The sequence below is a fragment of the Sinohyriopsis cumingii genome, chromosome 7 (genome assembly GCF_028554795.1).
Source record: "Sinohyriopsis cumingii isolate HCF-2022 chromosome 7, ASM2855479v2, whole genome shotgun sequence".
Taxonomy (NCBI): Eukaryota; Metazoa; Mollusca; class Bivalvia; order Unionida; family Unionidae; genus Sinohyriopsis; species Sinohyriopsis cumingii.
In genome coordinates this window covers 92277705-92295296 of record NC_142967.1, presented here as the reverse complement: position 1 = coordinate 92295296, position 17592 = coordinate 92277705, and the positions used below count along the sequence as shown (strand labels likewise).

Below are 17592 nucleotides of genomic sequence, written 5' to 3'. Positions count from 1 at the left end.
TTACATGTACATGCCAATTATGTCTAATCATATGTAAGTGTACCAACTGTGTCAAATCACATGCAAGTGTTCCATCTATGTCCAATCATATGTAAGAGTACCAACTGTGTCAAATCACATGCAAGTGTGCCAATTATGTCTCATCACAGGTAAGTGTGTTAATATGAACCATGCTAAAAGATGCAAGGGTGCTGGCTGGAGAAACTTGTATAAATACCATTTCCACCATAAATGTGTGGAAGCAATCAGATTTTAATGTTTCTTAAATAAATCTGCAAGTAAGGTTAGTCTGGAGTAGAATTTGAAGACGATGAAGTGAAGGTATCTAAAATTCAGTACCCTGTACATCCTGTTTGTGTCCTGACTGCTGACAAACTGTCGGAAATGTGTCATGCCCAGCTCATCTAGCCGAAACAGTGCCAGGTAACTTAACACTGAAATCAAAATGCATGGTGACGGACAAGAGATAGTGATGTGAAATGTGATGATGCATGCAATCAATGTGAATCAACAAAAATGTGAAAACAGCCTTATTGTAAGCAGTAAATTCCTTTATGCTTACTTCAACAGAAATAAAATTTTTAAAAAGCACTAAAATGTTATTTATTATAATACGACTCATTACCATATACACTTGTGTATAAGCTGGATTCAAATCAAAACAACATAAACCCTGACCTGCCACAGTATAATGCTCTGGCAGATCAGGACTAGGTTCTTTGTTCTACTATTTACACTTGAGAAACCACATAGACCCACATCTGTGGGCACATTATGAGAAGACAGATCCGGGTCTGAGCAATTCTCAGTAGGATCCTACTTATTAAGCAAGTATATACAGTAATAATGTCAGATAAACAATTTTAACTTGTGATTTAATTAAGATCGTCAAAGTAAATGTAACAAGCAACTGTACCCATCTAATACACATCAACCAAATCCATACAGTTCCCTAGTAATGACTTTCGATGAAATAAATAGCATGTAAATACTGATGTAAATATAAATATCTTGATGATATAGCATATGCATCACAAATTTCAGAAAATTCCCGTTACTGCTTTGGAAATGAATCTGCCCATGCTGTTGTCCATCACAGACCTCGTATAGTGGTTTTTGTGGATGTTCATTTCTTGGTTCATGGTAGTTAAAATTAAGTTTTATTACTCCCATAAGAAAATCACAACAATGTAATAATGTAATAGTAGATATCCATTAAATGATATGGAACTTATATGCATACTACTGAGCTACAATATACAGTACAGAATAAAGTTTTTAAACTGTACACAATGTTTTTAATAGTGACTGACTCGTCCACTAAAACACATACATGTAATGCTAAAGATGAAAGATAAATTTTTTAGCAATGAATCCCATGAAAATATTTAGGTGCTCCACAAAATACATGAAGTTCAATGGTACAATGATTTTAATAATCATTCCAGGGAGAGAGACAGACAAAGACACAGAGAGAGAGAGAGAGAGAGAGAGAGAGAGAGAGAGAGAGAGAGAGAGAGAGATTCTGCTTTTGAATATATATATTAAAAAAATGAATATATAGAAGACAAGTATTTGCAGATTTTATACAAGATGCAGAATCTGGACCAATGCTGCATGGACTAATTAATTAATAAGTAAATATATGAGAAAGATGCCAGGATTTTTGGTTTTCATCTGTCAGACTATTTACCATCTTAAAATACACAACATATTTCCATCCTCAAGTCCTGTCTTTGCATAGTAATTCTGCATCGAATATAAATGTATCCAAAAATGTTTTCTCAAAAGCTGCCAAGCCACAGTACTAGACACATGTTTAGATTTACTGTAGATGAACTGTTTGTAAGAAGACTCTACTAAAAGCTTGCTGCTGTATTCCTTTGTGAACAGCTGGTTTGGACATCTGCCAAGTCTAATGTCACTAAAATTTACGGGTGAAAGTGATGAAAAGGCTTAAACAGTGAATTAATTTTGGCAACTGATATACTTTTTTAAAACTGATGTTGATATAACTTCATTTGGTACAATATGTACATTTTCTAACTGTTGGCATATCATTTGTAAAAATTATTTTAATATATGATGCAGCATTATTTTTAATGAATAAATTTTCGAATGAAAAATTACATATATGTTTATTATCATATTCCATGTTCTTGATTGTAGAAGTATTCCATTAATAGTACGGCATATACTTTGATCATAAATTAGTCATAATCATTAGTCCTAAAGTTTATCTTCATTTTCCAAATTTGTACTGCCACATGTGTCCCTTACATTTATTCAATTTGGTAAATTTCATCCAACTGTTTACTTGATAAAAATCTGTTTAAAATCTTTTATAAAGGACAAATGCAACAAATTAAATCTATTTTGCATGAATGTCACATACATTTGTGATACTGGATGAGGAATATTTTGTGTCATTTTATTTGTAAACTGCTTTCAATATTTTGTTCATGTGGGGTTTGGGACATAGTATAGAAATTAAAAAACAAACTGTGACAAATTAATCACAAGTACAACATGCACTTCTATAAAATTTAATTTATTGAAAGATAAAACTGAAGTTAAAGCTTTCTGCAGAACAGTATATAGAATACTGCATGAATAAATGCTAACAACTACATGTAATCGATCAACAGGGATGAATGTTGTAGCTAGATAGGCAATTTTTCAGAAGTAATTGGCAAGGATGGGGAAAATCAAAGAAATGTCAAAAATGGCAACTTTTTTTGACATTTGACATGACTGCCTGGGTATAGCCAGGCCATTGACAAATACTAAACAGTAACTTATGACTGTAAAGTCTGTAACGCAAAGATATGAAACTGAAACCTGCCATGGTTGGGTTTATAGTGTTGTGGGTTTCTCCTGTCTGCCTGTTCACTGTATAGACTCAGTTGGCAATGCAATAAAATTGGTGAAGTGTGCCATAAAGCCAACTACAGCTGCAATAAAATTCCACAATGAAATTTCACTAGAAGGGGTAGATATCCATCCATACTTAGTGGACATATATTTATTTGCCCCTTGTGTCAATATCTACAGTACTATGTGAGCAATCTGAAATCCATGATGCATGTAGTCTATCTTCCACCTTTGGAATCATAACTTTTTTGACATTTTGCACTTGTTACTAAAATGAAAGCACAGTGTCACACTATGTCAGTCATATTATAACACATATCTTTCAAAACTAAAATTCTCTTGGTTCATCCCCTGGGATAAAGCAACAAGGACTTATACTTTTAACACAAAATGGCAGACTAAATGTGAGCAAATTGGCAGGACTTTTAACTCCAAAACTACATAATATTTTCTAAGTATTGTATGCACCTGTATATTTGTTTTTTGATCTGGGTAGAGTCCTATATTTGGCATGACTGATATGAAATGACTTGACCTTTTGGTTTTTAATACAGACTGAGGATTCTGATATGGCTGCTGTGTCTTTTAGGACAACAGCTTACCTTAGTGGACACAAGTTGCAGAAGATTCCTATTGTTGACTTCCGATATAAGTCGTAATAATACAGGCAGGACAGTTTAGAAGTTTATGACTCCTTCTAACCATGCTTAGTGGATATGGGTCAAGAATACAAACTATAAGAAAATTTAAGTGGATTCACTGATGACTGTCATTTTTTCTTGTAATTTTCATTATTTTTAGCACTAATTTGTCATATTTCTGTCAGATGGCTTATCTTTGTGTCTCTCATCAGAGCTTGACAAAGCCTAACCTTTCAATACAAAACAATCATCCAGAGTTACGTCAATGTTTTTTCTCTCTCTCATTTGCCCATATACTCAACATAATAAAATCTACTATTAAAAGTTTAACAGGTTTGTTAGGTGTTTAGTGGTACAGCAACACATGCAAGACTATAGAATGCCACTACAGTAATGGACTGGAACACGTAATACATTATCAAAAAGAGAAATGTGTTCATGGAACACAGATACCCCACCAGTGCCTGAAATGACCTAAACATGAACTTAACCAAGGTGTGACAGACAGACAGATGTACTAACAAGTGTAACACTATACGCTATATTAGTTTAGTTCAAATCACAAAGGTGAATATGAAACTGGACTGTATCAAAAAAGGTTGCCAGATTTCAAAAACATGCCACATATTTCTTCCAATTTATTTCCTTTTGGAAAATTTGTCCTGAAATATTTTTTACTTCCAAACATAATTTTGATAGTATTTTATTTTTATTTTTACTGCTAAATATAGCTCCTGTCATGAATAACAAAACAAATAATTACACAATTTGGTAACAACCGTAACCACATTTAATCATTCTGTCATATCCCCTCACAAATGCGACCTAATCTAATCCCTTACCAATGATTTAAATATCTCTAGAAAGCAGAGTTTACTATATGAAATAGAAAATCAAGCCCCTCTAACACCTGGAATGATAATGTCCTAATACCAAACTCTTTCTAATTTTACAGTATATTAATCAGGGTTTTGAGCACAACTATTATTTAAATATACAGCATGGTAGTTAAAACTGTGGAAATAAGCATATAAAAATAATAATGAATTTAAAATTTAAAAATAACCAAAATTATCTAGACCACTGATCAAAACTGAATAGTATTATACTACCTCCATAGAAATGCTGTTCCGATCGTAGTGTATTTTTGCCATCTTTAGAGTAGAAGCCATCCAGAATTACGTTGATGATATTGGAGTACCTTACACAGCCTGAGAACACCTCAACAATAAAGTCTCTATCCCCATCTTCTGTTACCTGGTTTAGAGAGAATATCATTACGATAACTATAGTAATACAAATTCAAAGAATTCATCATAAAGCCTGCGAACATCTCAACAATTAAGTCCCTCCTATCCCTTACTTTGTTACCTGGTTTAGAGAGAACATCAATACAGTAAGTTTTGTAATAAAAGGTTTTCAAAGTATTTGGTACAGAATCTGAGAACACCTCAACAATAAAGTCCATATTCCTTTCACGTTTCCTGGTTTAGAGAGGATATCAATATAATAAGTACAGTAATAAAAAGTTTTAAAATATTCTGAAAATAAGCTTACATAGTGCATATAAAGTGATCAATACATAATGGACTGGATATTAATAGATCACCTGACACTATGATCTAAAATCATCATAACATCTCATCGCAAATATATGCCATACTGTAACATAATAAATACCATGTTCTCAAGTAATTAATGGTCTTTTTTGTCATATGAAAAAAAATCCTATCTTGTGTTAAGCTGACTTAGTTACCAGGATACTTAAGGAAAACTTACATATGCAACTCTTCACTTTTCATGACATATATCGTATGTACTTGCTTATAAGTCAAGTCACACTGCAAACAACAAAGATCCTGATCTGCCATAGCATAATGCACCTGCACATTAGGGTCTATGTTGTTTGTTCTACTGATTACTCCTAACAAGTTGTTCAGACCCAGATCTGCCTGCACATTATGGTACAGCAGATCTGGGTCTGTGTGGTCTGCAGTGGGACTCAACTTAAAGCAAGTAAATGCGGTAAAACTTGTCAATTTGTTTCTCTTGTACTTCATATTTAATGAACACTAACAGCAGAGCCTCTACAATTTTTACACAATGAACAATTTCATTTCAAAATACATAAAACATGGGAAAGTTAATGACCAACCACTGGCAATGCTTGCATTTTGTTGTAATATTTGGAAAACAAACCAAATTAAAACTGTGCTTACAATACATATGTAAAGCAATAATCATGATGTATAAAGTATTAAACATACTATCTAAATAACCATCTATATCTCAAGCCATCATAAAAATGTCTTTCTTTGCTGTCCTATTGTAATTGTGTTTCTTTCTTTCAAGATAGATTTTCTTGTTGTATTTTTTCAAAATTGTTTGAAACCCTGCAGCAGGCAAAGAAAAGGCTCTACCGATGAAATGTCGAAATGGTCCAAACAATCACTGCCTAATGCAGTCAAAATATCAAACACAGGACAGGGAACTGCTATTCATGTATTCTGTTGGTGTTAAAACACAATACATATAGTATGAACATGATGCCAGCCTAATTCTGTGTGAACAGGGGTGAAATGATGTCAACTGCCTGCCTGCTTCCATATTTTGACTGTATTAGGCAGTGACTGTTCCCATCATTTCAACTTTGGCTGCTATACAACTTCTAGGGCTTGGTAGAGAGTGAATTTTATTCAAAAGTTGGCAACAAAATATCTTCATTCAATTAACCTGAAGTCACCACCTGAATTTATTTACATAAATTGTTATGCTAGAGAATTGGTGGAATTATGTTTGTGCAAATGATCCATCAACTGACAAATTGCTTTCCTTAATCTTTACCCTTTCAGTGTTTTCAATGACAAATATAGATGTCACAGCTGTTTCTTTAGTTGTAACAGAATTATTCTGCTTGAACAATGTTCCTCACATTTAGATGTTTCAGTATATTACAGTCCCAAACATAGCATCAATATTTTCTCAGATGCCCATTTTTTGGATACATTTGTTCTGAACTAAAAACTTAATATTTTTGCTTAAGTTTTAGTTCCTAGTTGGTGTTAACCCTTTATAATGTGGTTTCTCATCAATGCATAACTCATGATATATTTAAGGATTTTATGTTACACACACATTGTAACACAGCTTTGCCTGTAACCTACCTCACCATCAAAACTGCCATAATGTTAAGAAAATCTGAACAGGCCATTTACATACGCATACAAACACAAATATTCATTTCTCAGCTTCCAATGCATTTTGCTAAGTTCATGTTAACAAGTTTTTTGTCAAAAGTACCCCCCTCCCTCATGTATATAAAACAGGAATCAGGGGAATAGTGAGCGATTTGCTAATGTAAATATACCCCAGCTTCTGCATCCCAACTCACTTCTACAACTATCATGGTGACAAGTCTATAGCACACCTGCCCCATGTTTAATAATCTTCTATGTTACAGTGACCTTGACCTTTTGACCCCAAAATTAATAGCTTCTTCCTTCCTGCAAATTCAAGCAATCCACAAAGTTTGGTCCAGATCCGTGATTTGGAATTAAAGTTATTTTATGCAAACCAGCTGTAGCAGTAGCTGCATTCACAATATTTATATGCTCTAATTGCAAGTTAAAAGGGCAAATAATTCTTACAAAATTCACAAAGACTTTTCAAAATGTGCAACTTTAAATGACAACCATAATATACGTATGATATATATGTTCTTTTATGTATACAATGCTTTTACTTTATATCTATATTTTAATTTAGATGTATGGACTATGTAGTCTGAAATAAAGAATTCTTATCCTATCTTATCTTATAAAATCATACATACAGCAAACCACGAAAAGTCTTCAATACAAGTTGCCATTAGTTGCAGGAGTAAAAAGGGTAATAACTCTAACACAAACAAGCACAGAGTGATTTTTCAACACATACAAAGAAATATCCTGGTAAAACTAGGTGAAATAAATTCAGCAGACAGTTTAAAAATTATTTAAAAAATGCCCCCTTTTTTTGTTTACATCAGTTACACTGAAGTATCTTGCAATGTCACAACAATATAGTTATCCCAAAAAATATCTTAGTGCCTGATCTGGCCCAATTTCACCAGCAATTGTCTTCAAGTTAAAGTCTAGACTGAGAAAATTTGATTGCGAATCAGATCACTAAAGTGAGTTCTACTGGAGAAATCCAAGCCATCTCATTATAGCAATAAACCATTTCTATTAACTCAACATGTTTCTATTCAGTTCTACTGGAGAAATCTAAGCCAAGACATCTCATTATAGCAAAAAACCATTTCTATTAACTCAACATGTTTCTATTCAGTTCTACTGGAGAAATCTAAGCCAAGACATCTCATTATAGCAATAAACCATTTCTATTAACTCAACATGTTTCTATTCAGTTCTACTGGAGAAATCTAAGCCAAGACATCTCATTATAGCAAAAAACCATTTCTATTGACTCAACATGTTTCTTTACAGTGACTAAGCACAGTATATTAAAAAATAAACCAAAATTTACTTTTCTCCATTTGATGTAGTCATTGACATGTTCTTCAACTGATTCCATGTATCTGTCATAGGTGTCTAGCACCTCGACACAGTGTCGCAGAAGGAGGTCATGGTTCATATTTGTAAGAATAGCTGTATCTGACCTGAAATAAGGACAACATGATGTAATGAATCGAAGATCCAAGCTAGAATGGCACTAAAAGTTCCAAAGTAGCTCTCAAATTTCGCCCTTAAAGTTACTGACATGTATGATTGCTTAACAAACAGAAAAGTGCAGAACTATGGAACTTTCGATTCCAGATCTGGCTCCCATTCAGCTTTTGTCACTTCTCTTTATTAACATATTTTCCTTCATAACCCCACCTTCTCTGAAGGACTCATGTTACTAATGACATAGAAAAATGGGAACCAGGTTGGAAATCGGTGAAGATACAATAGAGTAGGTTTGGCTAGCCATGATCGGTTGATAATGAAAAGTACATTTTAGTAAAAACAATTGTTTGAGAACTTATCCTAACTATAAATGAAAATAAACAGTGATTGTTTCACTGTTGGGAATTTCAGTCCATTTATAGACTTAAGTTTGGAAAACTCATTACTGAAATTAGCACCTGACTCTTTGATGTAGAACTGAAAGCACATATTTCAAACATAGGCAAGTCCAGAAAATGCTGCAGCTCATATAGTTTTCTCTACAAAGAAGCTGTCATCAAGCTAAAATTTCCAAAAGTTGGTCACTGATTACAATGTGGCTAGATGATAATAGTTAAGCAAATGGATGAAGTGTCTAGATTTCATTCACTTGAGAGCATAAACATGTCATTACAATCTATCTTTCCTTATTGTTGCTGTATTTGAAGAGATGCCTGTTATATTATGTAGATATAAAAAGGAAACTGGAAGTTTCTATCTCTAATGAACCTGTTTTAAAGAAAAATAACCAGTTTATTTCTAAAAAAATGTGCAAGAAAGTTCCAATCATTGTAAACTGAAGAGTATCCCTGGCTATAATATTGTTAATGGTTGTTTAATTTTTAGTTTAAGGTCTTTTACCTATTACATCTCTCTCTCACTTAGTGAGGTTGTGAATTGTGACACTCTGTAGTCATAATGTATACCTAAGTCAAGTTTCATCAAAATATCTCCTAAGGGCTGTCATAAGGGGTAGGTGATTTGGGCAACTACCCTTGGTACCAAGCCCATGACTGTGTGTGCATGTGTGTCTGTGTGCCATTTCAAGGATCATGTTCTTTAATTCTGTATTTACTTAAATAAATGTACAGCTTTCTTTTAGCAAAATAGCTATATCCTTGTTTCCGGATTAGGGGTTGCTGAATACAATGTTCATCTGTGTGACATTTCATCCAGCACAAATTAGCAATGACCCTGCATCTCCTGTAGTTAACAAGAAAACAGACTTAAGATGTTTACACTACAATGATCTTGATCCCTGAGATAGGTGGCGAGGTTGTGAATTGTGACACACTGCATACTCATGATATATATTTGGGTGAAGTTTCATCAAAACATCTCCTTTAGTTCAAAAAAAGTCACAGACTGAAACCTTTCGACTATGATGATTCCCAACCCCTTTTCTAGCTATCTGTTTATCTATGTACATGTACATGTCTCTTTTTCCCAGCTAACTGTATGTACAATTTAACCCTTTCTAATCTACATATGTATCCACATGTATTATTACATATTTTTCCATAACTTTAATTATCGCATATGACTTTAAGGTGTCAACAAAGATAAAAAGAAAAGTTCAAATAAATAAAATGCAATTTCCTGAAAATATCCCATGTTTTACTTGATCATTTTACTCATGTTGGGATATCAAGTTTGGGGCAAGCTGAAATTTTGGCAGTGTAATCACAGTGTGATCGTAATTACAAACGACTACAAACTAAAATCACTAACCACTAATTATATTCTTAAAAAGTGTAAGAATAATAAAAGTTATGATAAATAAAAGACCAAGAATGTTGACTATTACAATAAGGAATGGGTAATTTTAGGTGGCCAATATACAAGCTAATTTGAAACCATAGTCTCCACAGTCAAGCTCCCAATTGGTAGATTACTTGTGTCACATGCCTGTCTGTGGATTCTGACTCACTGGCCTATTGGAAAGAACAATAGGGCCTCAACCCTACACTGCACATGCTTGCTTGCTCCTACCTAAAGATTCCCGCATCATGTGCTCCAGCTGAATGCCTGTCCTATATTGCAGGTAAAATTTTCACAGCAGACAGATGTAATCTGACAGATGCAATCTTTGAATATTTAAAGTTTACAGGTATTCACTGTTACAAGAGTAGCAGCTAAAGTTGTTGATGTGAATGTGGAGTAAACTGCTACATAGTGCTCATTTGGCATGTTAATCTGTATGTAAATAATTGTTAATAAATAATTACACAGAGTTGCAATTTTTTGTTTTTCAGTCATACAATGTAAATCTGCCACACAATCAAAAGAAAATATGTTAAAAAAGGTACATGATATTTTACACCTATTTCTACAATGATATGCAGCAAATCTGCTATTAAATAACAGGACTATTTAATTTTTTTCAGTTTATGTAAGGAACGTGTTCAAAATTTTAAAAAAGTACCATGTGGGAATCACACCTGGCTGCTCTGTTGACACAAACAGACTTCTGTTTGCATCCCATCCATGAAGAAAGGGTACTAATATTAGTACTAGGGTATGATCCAAATTGGGAATACTCTTAACTATTGGTAGTTCTACAATATACAACATATCACATGCTATATGTTTTGGTGCTACATCTAGTCTTTATCGTGATCTGATTTTGGCATTCCTGGCTTCCATCGCATTCCAACCAGCTTCCGTCTAGCCAATTTCGCTAGAAAGGGATTTTGACCGTAGTGGTAAAAATAAAGGTTAATTCGCCGGATTGGATTCAGGACATGGTCATTTAAGAGATATGCGTTGGTATGTTACTGTCTTTTGAATGTATATGTGTAGTTTTTCAGTCTTCTTGCGATTCTGAAGCAATAAAAGACACGTGAGAAAAAGTCGAATCAAGCGAAGGGTTGTGGTCACACTTGCACTCTTGTGTTTATTTATATTACCGATAAGGGGATTTCATACTGTCAGAGATTTTGCCGTACTTTATTGATAAAACGTCAGACTCCTGTGGTCAGACGAACGAAGGCGCAGTAGATCGATAGAAATATAGATCGAGAGAGAGAGAGATAGAGAGAGAGAGAGTGAGAGAGAGAGACCAAATGACAGATAGATGAAGTTTGATGGCTGTCATGTGTATGAGACATTCCTGAAAATTTACCTCTCAGTTGACTCTGGAACACGTTACATAATGCCGTTATTTTGACAGTAAGACCTAGCACCAAACAAAAATATAATTTGATACGTCTTACGTTGTAGGACTATACTATGGGCATTATTGAAGCAGTCAGCCCCACAAGGCTGAAATTCTAGAAAAAAAATGCGCACAAAAGGAAAAGCATGCCTTTTCAATAACCAAAATAATGATTCGTCCTGATGTTGGTTAAAAGGAGATACAAAAACTCAAGCCTCAACAGCAGTGAGCCAGTACATAAATCATGGAGCCTTGGAGGCAGCCATCTTTGTCGCTAAGGTAACTGTAAACAATACCTCAAATGTTAAAAGCTAGAACCCAATACAAGTCAATTTGAATTTTGGATATTATAGGAAGGAATTCAATGACTAGCTTTATATGGGCAGTTTCCGTATAAATTCTAGAAAGATGTACCTTTCAAGACGATGTCAATCGTTCTTTGTTAGCTATCCAGACGTGTGTACTAACTTGTATAATATTGTAGAGGATGTGTTGAATATGTAAGAGAAGTAGTCTGGTAACACAGTTAGAAAAAAACTAGTTTAAAGTTTTTTTCAAATAAAGAGAAGCTGATACTTAAAAATGTTATAAAGCTAAACAATGTTATTTTGTGTTTTATTTTTATTTAAAGCACTCAAGATTATTTTCCGTAAAATAACGGAAGGAAACGAGGTCATACGAGGATTATTGCACTGTTTACATCGTAGACGAGTGGAAGAGTTGTGCATGCTTGGAGTTTACGTCCATTTATTCAGCGATTTTAAGGGCTAACTTTGAAAATGACATCTGAGTTGGAGGTAAAGTTTTGTTCAAGCTTTCTAAAACAAAATGTCTGAGCTTGCTTCGTATTCTGTTCATGCATGTTATGAATTTATCATGCACTCGTATCATCAACCAAGTTTTGACGATATTCCCACACAGTACTCGGTTGATCTATTAATTTTGCTACGTTTTTTTTTTTTTTTTCAGCATCGAGAAATTTCTGCACCCAGAGTTGGAAAGTTCAATGTGTATATTCAGGTAAATATATTAATTTCTAGGATAAACGTTGTATTTTCTGCTTTCGGTAAGCAATTTATTTGTAGAGATATGTTCAGCTTCAGCAACAGACGCTTAAAGCTACTTGTCAAATATCTTAAGGGAAGATTTTGTGTATTGTTGGCTAAAATTCTTAATTTTTGTCATTTATATTTTTATTTTAATTATCTGTCATCTTTTTTTTATACTGTATATTATATCTATTTTTTGCAGGGCTTACAACTAAATTAGTTTCCGTACGTTTGTTTGGCGCTATGTGGGTGAAGGTCAGATAGGGTCAGGCTGTGTCGAGTCGATGTCTCGAGTCGGTAGACCGACGAAAAATTAGGCCTCTCGTAAAACATAAACATGGTTATATCATGTATATCTTTAATAAACGTTTATGTCTGACATTGAAATGTATACCTTGGCAGTCTGAGTCCCTCATGCATACACAATAAATGGATACAGCTTTACAGACATAAGCACTAGGTCTAAAGCTGTCAAAATTACCGTACGTATCTGCACAATTTGTTGTTGTAATATATTCGTTTGCCTCCCGATTGTTTGTACCACCTACCGATTAAAAAAAAAAAAAAAGAAACGCATAGAGGATATTAAAAATACACAAAACTAGTAATATCATTCGTCAGTTTATAATTTCTAACCTGATTTTCGCCAGCTGGCCCCTAGCCTACCTAGACTAACATTTTCTTCTTTTTCGCGTTTGCAACCCGACGAACGATGTTATTGTAAACACTATTTCCGGTGTCTAGAACAATCCATTTTCAGATAAAACTGTCGTCAGCATCCAATATGTGCAATGTCTAGTTTTAATTTTGAAGAAAAGAGTTGAACAAAATGAATAAGTTTAAATCTTAGAGATGTAACTCATAAAGTTAAAGAAATGTAAGGAATTATTCAGTGCATTTTGACGATGGCAAACTGTATCACATATGTTGTATTAAATAAATAGACTGGCCAACAGAAATATGGTGCAGAAAATGTTTTTTTTTAGTAATAGATGAAAAAATCTTTCAGAAGTTTGATATTGCCTGTGTTACAGCTCTGTTTGGAAAGAAGTCAAACCAGGAATTTAACTAAAATCAATAATTTACTTCTCAGTGACATAAAGTGAAAAGTTTAGAGACACTTACAGTATTGTGAATTATATCCCAAATAATTGAAAATATCCTATCACAAGTCTTAAAGTAAAGAGTTCCAAATGAATTCCAATAGTCTTGTATGTCCTGATGTACCACTGAAGAAATTCAGAATATCTTTGAGTTCAGAATAATTCCAAAACAAGTGTTAATCTAAAGTGAGTTATGAATTTGTTATTCCTATTAATAATTTAAGTAAATAATTCCTCTTGAATCACAACACAACTGTAAATGATTCACAAAGACTGAACTTAAAACAGGAATGAATTGTTTATTAAGCCCCTATTTATACACATTTTAACTTCACCTATTTGTGAGCCATTCCAATGAAATTGTAAAAAAAAAGTCTGTTTCTAGCAAATTCTAAACATAAAAACTTATGTCAGCTTGCATGGTTCAAGTTAGACTTGAATTGTAGGGAGAAGTGACTTCTCCTTTTGAACAGAACAAGGAGAATAGAAGTGGGAGCAAAGCAAATATGTGTGTGTGTGTGTGTTGTTATGTATATTTGATTTAATTATATCTGATATAGTTTATGTTTATTTCAATTTAATTGTTTGACAGTTTTAATTTTTTTTATTTTTCATTACATGACATTGTATTGTAAATTTATTCACTAGAGATGATACTTTTTAAAAAAATAGTTTGACCTTGACTGTTAGTTTATAAACACCAGATGTTGATCTAAATCCTGACCTTGTTTCAGAATTTGTAGCAGCCTTCGTAAACAAGTTCTGTTTTATTTTAAAACGATTGGTTGTTTCCAAGGTTATGATGAGACCTTGTCTTTAAGATATAAACAATTGTTTATATTTTTTATTTCTTAGAGTAAAAATGATTGGTTTTCTCAGGGTCACACTGGGTAAACACGGTCACGTGGCCCTGTGTTTTGCAATTCCGGTTTTTCCATTACTGTGCATTTGTTTATTAGAGATGCATAGAGAGAGATTTCTCAGTTTTGGGCTTTTTACACTGATGTCAAGTTATTTTGTTGTAGCCAAATTTTGAGTTACAATTTTCTTCAGATCAGTTGGATTTCAAAAGGATTAATTTTTTTTCTCACTGGAAATATTTTGAGGAGCGCTCACACAGAAATTTTGGAAAGACATTGCTTACAAATTTAATTTGGATTTCCAACACCAGAGTGTCATTATTTGTATTTCTACAAGGAACTGTAAAAAACAAACAACTCAGTACAGACTACAGTATACGTCATCGTCATCCATCTTGGATTTTCCATCAGGATTCAAACTTGAAATTATTAGAACATTTATTACAAGGACTTTTTGTAATTTAATTCATGGATTATTCTTGGATTAGTTTTGGATTTGATTCTTGACACCATAAGTTCTTCTCTTTTTTTCATATTTACAGAATTTTTCAAGGGAAATAAATTATTTGTTAAATTTTAAAAAGCTTGTTGTTTTCACTCTTTTTGTGTTGCTATTTATTAGAGCCTAAACACATAACAGTGTGCATGTTTTCTCTTATTTTGATTTTAATTATACCCTTATAGCTCAGTATGCATTTAACATTAGTTTCAAGCAATACTTTATTTTTAAGTTGAAAAATCTATACAGTAATACCTCGTGCATTCGCGTTTCTGGATTCGCGAATTCACGGATTCGCGAAATTTTAATTGGTACCCTCTATGTACATGTTTTCTTTATTTTATTGAATTGTACCTTCGTTATATGACTTCTGTGACATATGAAGTTTACCTAGTTTACCTTCCTGACAATGACAAAGAAAACGTCAGTCATTAAGTTTACAGTCCCATTCGTTACTTGGTTTTACCTTACTGTGAGTGCAAAAGAAAACGGCAGCCAATGAATTAGTATAGGGGTAATATTAGTATACATGTACCATGCTGTAAATGTGCTAGTGTGGCAAATACCCATTAGGCCATACTGTACTCTATTTTTATGTCAACCATTTATTTCTCTTTTTAAGGGTAATGTATTAAGCTAACTTTTAAATGAAATTAAAGTGCTTTGGGAGCACGATTTGGGTCATATTTAGGGTTTAAACCATAGAAATAAGCATTTATTAGCATTTTTAGTGACTCGTACCAAACATTTGCAATTCCTCCTGATCCGCGACTGGTTCTGGAACCTAACCTCGCAAATGTTCGAGGTATTACTGTATTGTATATTTATTATCAACACATTTTGTATGTGTATGCAGAGTATTATATTTATATCCATTGTATTCGTGCTTGTTTGTTTGGATTGAGCCACATGAAGTGAATTTTGGCCATATGACTTTAAAAGATACAGCAGAAACTATACATTGTAATTAATTTAACTCATAGGAGTAATGAGATTAGAGTCTTGTAATTGCAAGTTGGTAAGAATGCCTAACAAACTACCACTTCTAAATAAAATTACAGTCAAAGATTTATAAACTTGTTTGAAACAACCCCTTTAACATATACATAGGAGCAAATGTACAAGTGGTGTCGTACCATACTGTTCATCATAGTTTCATTGTTGCCAAAAAAACATTACTGTAACTATTCATAGACAACACTATATGACTGAACCAGACCTTTCTTTTCAACTGAATTGACAAAACCAGGAATACATATTGTGCCATTGTGGATCTGTTTTTAGAAAGAGAGATTTTCTTGATGTAACCACTCACTTTCTAGCTTCGTTATGGCAATCCATTGATAGGACTGCACATTTATGGTTTTATTATTTGTCTATGTACTTGTAGTAATGATATGCATTGGTTAAATAGTATTTCCTTTACTATCATTTTGTTGCATTTTCACAAATATGAAACAAAAATGGTACTAACCGCTGCCTCGCTAGGTGCTCAGCATTAAGAGGTTAGTGTTAGGACTGGTCAGCCTGGTGTCAGGATAATGTGACTAGGTGTGACATCATTCTACATGTCTGCAGCATGATGCCCCAGTGCTAGACATCACTATAAATTGTCACACTGCGATATGACTGAATAAACAACCTTGACCTTACTGTGTTCATACAGATTCCACAATACAGCATTGTCTCTTTTGTTTCTGACTTATATGATTAAATATTTTGACTAAATCTTCTATCACATAATAGTAAGACTTTGCTTTCATCGAATTATATATTTTCTCTAATATGGAGGTTTCCAAGATTCACTTGTTGCCACCAGTCAGTTGTGTGCTTATGTATATCAAACATCTAAGACCATACCTTTTGTATGTATATCAAACATCTAAGACCATACCTTTTATATGTATATCAAACATCTAAGACCATACCTTTTATATGTGTATCAAACATATAAGACCATACCTTTTGTATGTATATCAAAGATATAAGACCATACCTTTTATATGTATATCAAACATCTAAGACCATACCTTTTTTATGTATATCAAACATCTAAGACCATACCTTTTATATGTATATCAAACATCTAAGACCATACCTTTTATACGTATATCAAACATCTAAGATCATACCTTTTGTATGTATATCAAACATCTAAGACCGTACCTTTCGTATGTATATCAAACATCTAAGACCATACCTTTTACATGTTTATATTAATCATATAAGTGTTAATGTTAATGCTCATTTATTTTTATTTTTTTAAAATTTCATATTATATTTGAGTATTTATTTTTTTATTTTTAATTACGATGCATAAGCTGCAATAAATTCAAACAGTATAACTGTAGCTACAAAATTGAGTAAGATGCCATGCTTCAAAAATGTCCTCTTTTACTATGTTTCATATATCATAAAAATATTCAAAAAGGAAGTACATTACAATTTGTAAAAAAAATATGTGTGTCAGTATTATTCAGCTGTAACAGGTATTACATTTACACATTATCTGTAACTAGCAGCACTGGCAAAGGTGGCTCCAATGGGTCATTACTTGGTGCACTTGATGCTCCTAGTTCTGGTTTAACTTTGACAGGAGACCTCTCTTGAGGAGACCGCGAATCTGTTGTAAACATCACTACTCCTATTCAGAGACTGAATTGACCTTTAACCTTTGATCTAGCACCATACGTATCTTAA

The 17592-nt window shown here is 33.2% G+C and overlaps 2 protein-coding genes across 7 annotated transcripts in view; one reads left to right on the top strand and one right to left on the bottom strand.

Annotated features, from left to right (window-relative positions):
* The window catches only part of LOC149795714 (cilia- and flagella-associated protein 99-like), a 69735-nt gene extending 57873 nt beyond the window's left edge, over positions 1 to 11862 (bottom strand). The window contains exons 1-4 of one of the 4 annotated variants that reach the window (XM_089965603.1): positions 11796 to 11862; positions 8043 to 8175; positions 4628 to 4772; positions 340 to 434 (exon numbers count right to left, since the gene is read on the bottom strand). In XM_089965603.1, the coding sequence (XP_089821729.1) occupies positions 340 to 434; positions 4628 to 4772; positions 8043 to 8150 (348 nt within the window). In that variant the 5' untranslated portion in view covers positions 8151 to 8175; positions 11796 to 11862. Of the gene's footprint in view, positions 1 to 339; positions 435 to 4627; positions 4773 to 8042; positions 8176 to 11348; positions 11655 to 11795 lie in introns of those variants that run through there. The other 3 variants (XM_089965602.1, XM_089965601.1, XM_089965604.1) reach the window with 3 other exon arrangements.
* A 204-nt stretch (positions 11863 to 12066) lies between these two features.
* Positions 12067 to 17592, top strand: part of LOC149795713 (uncharacterized protein ZK1073.1-like) — a 166272-nt gene continuing 160746 nt past the window's right edge. For all 3 annotated transcript variants that reach the window (XM_089965600.1, XM_089965598.1, XM_089965599.1), the window contains exons 1-2: positions 12067 to 12178; positions 12351 to 12401. In XM_089965600.1, the coding sequence (XP_089821726.1) occupies positions 12161 to 12178; positions 12351 to 12401 (69 nt within the window). In that variant the 5' untranslated portion in view covers positions 12067 to 12160. The remainder of the gene's footprint in view (positions 12179 to 12350; positions 12402 to 17592) is intronic.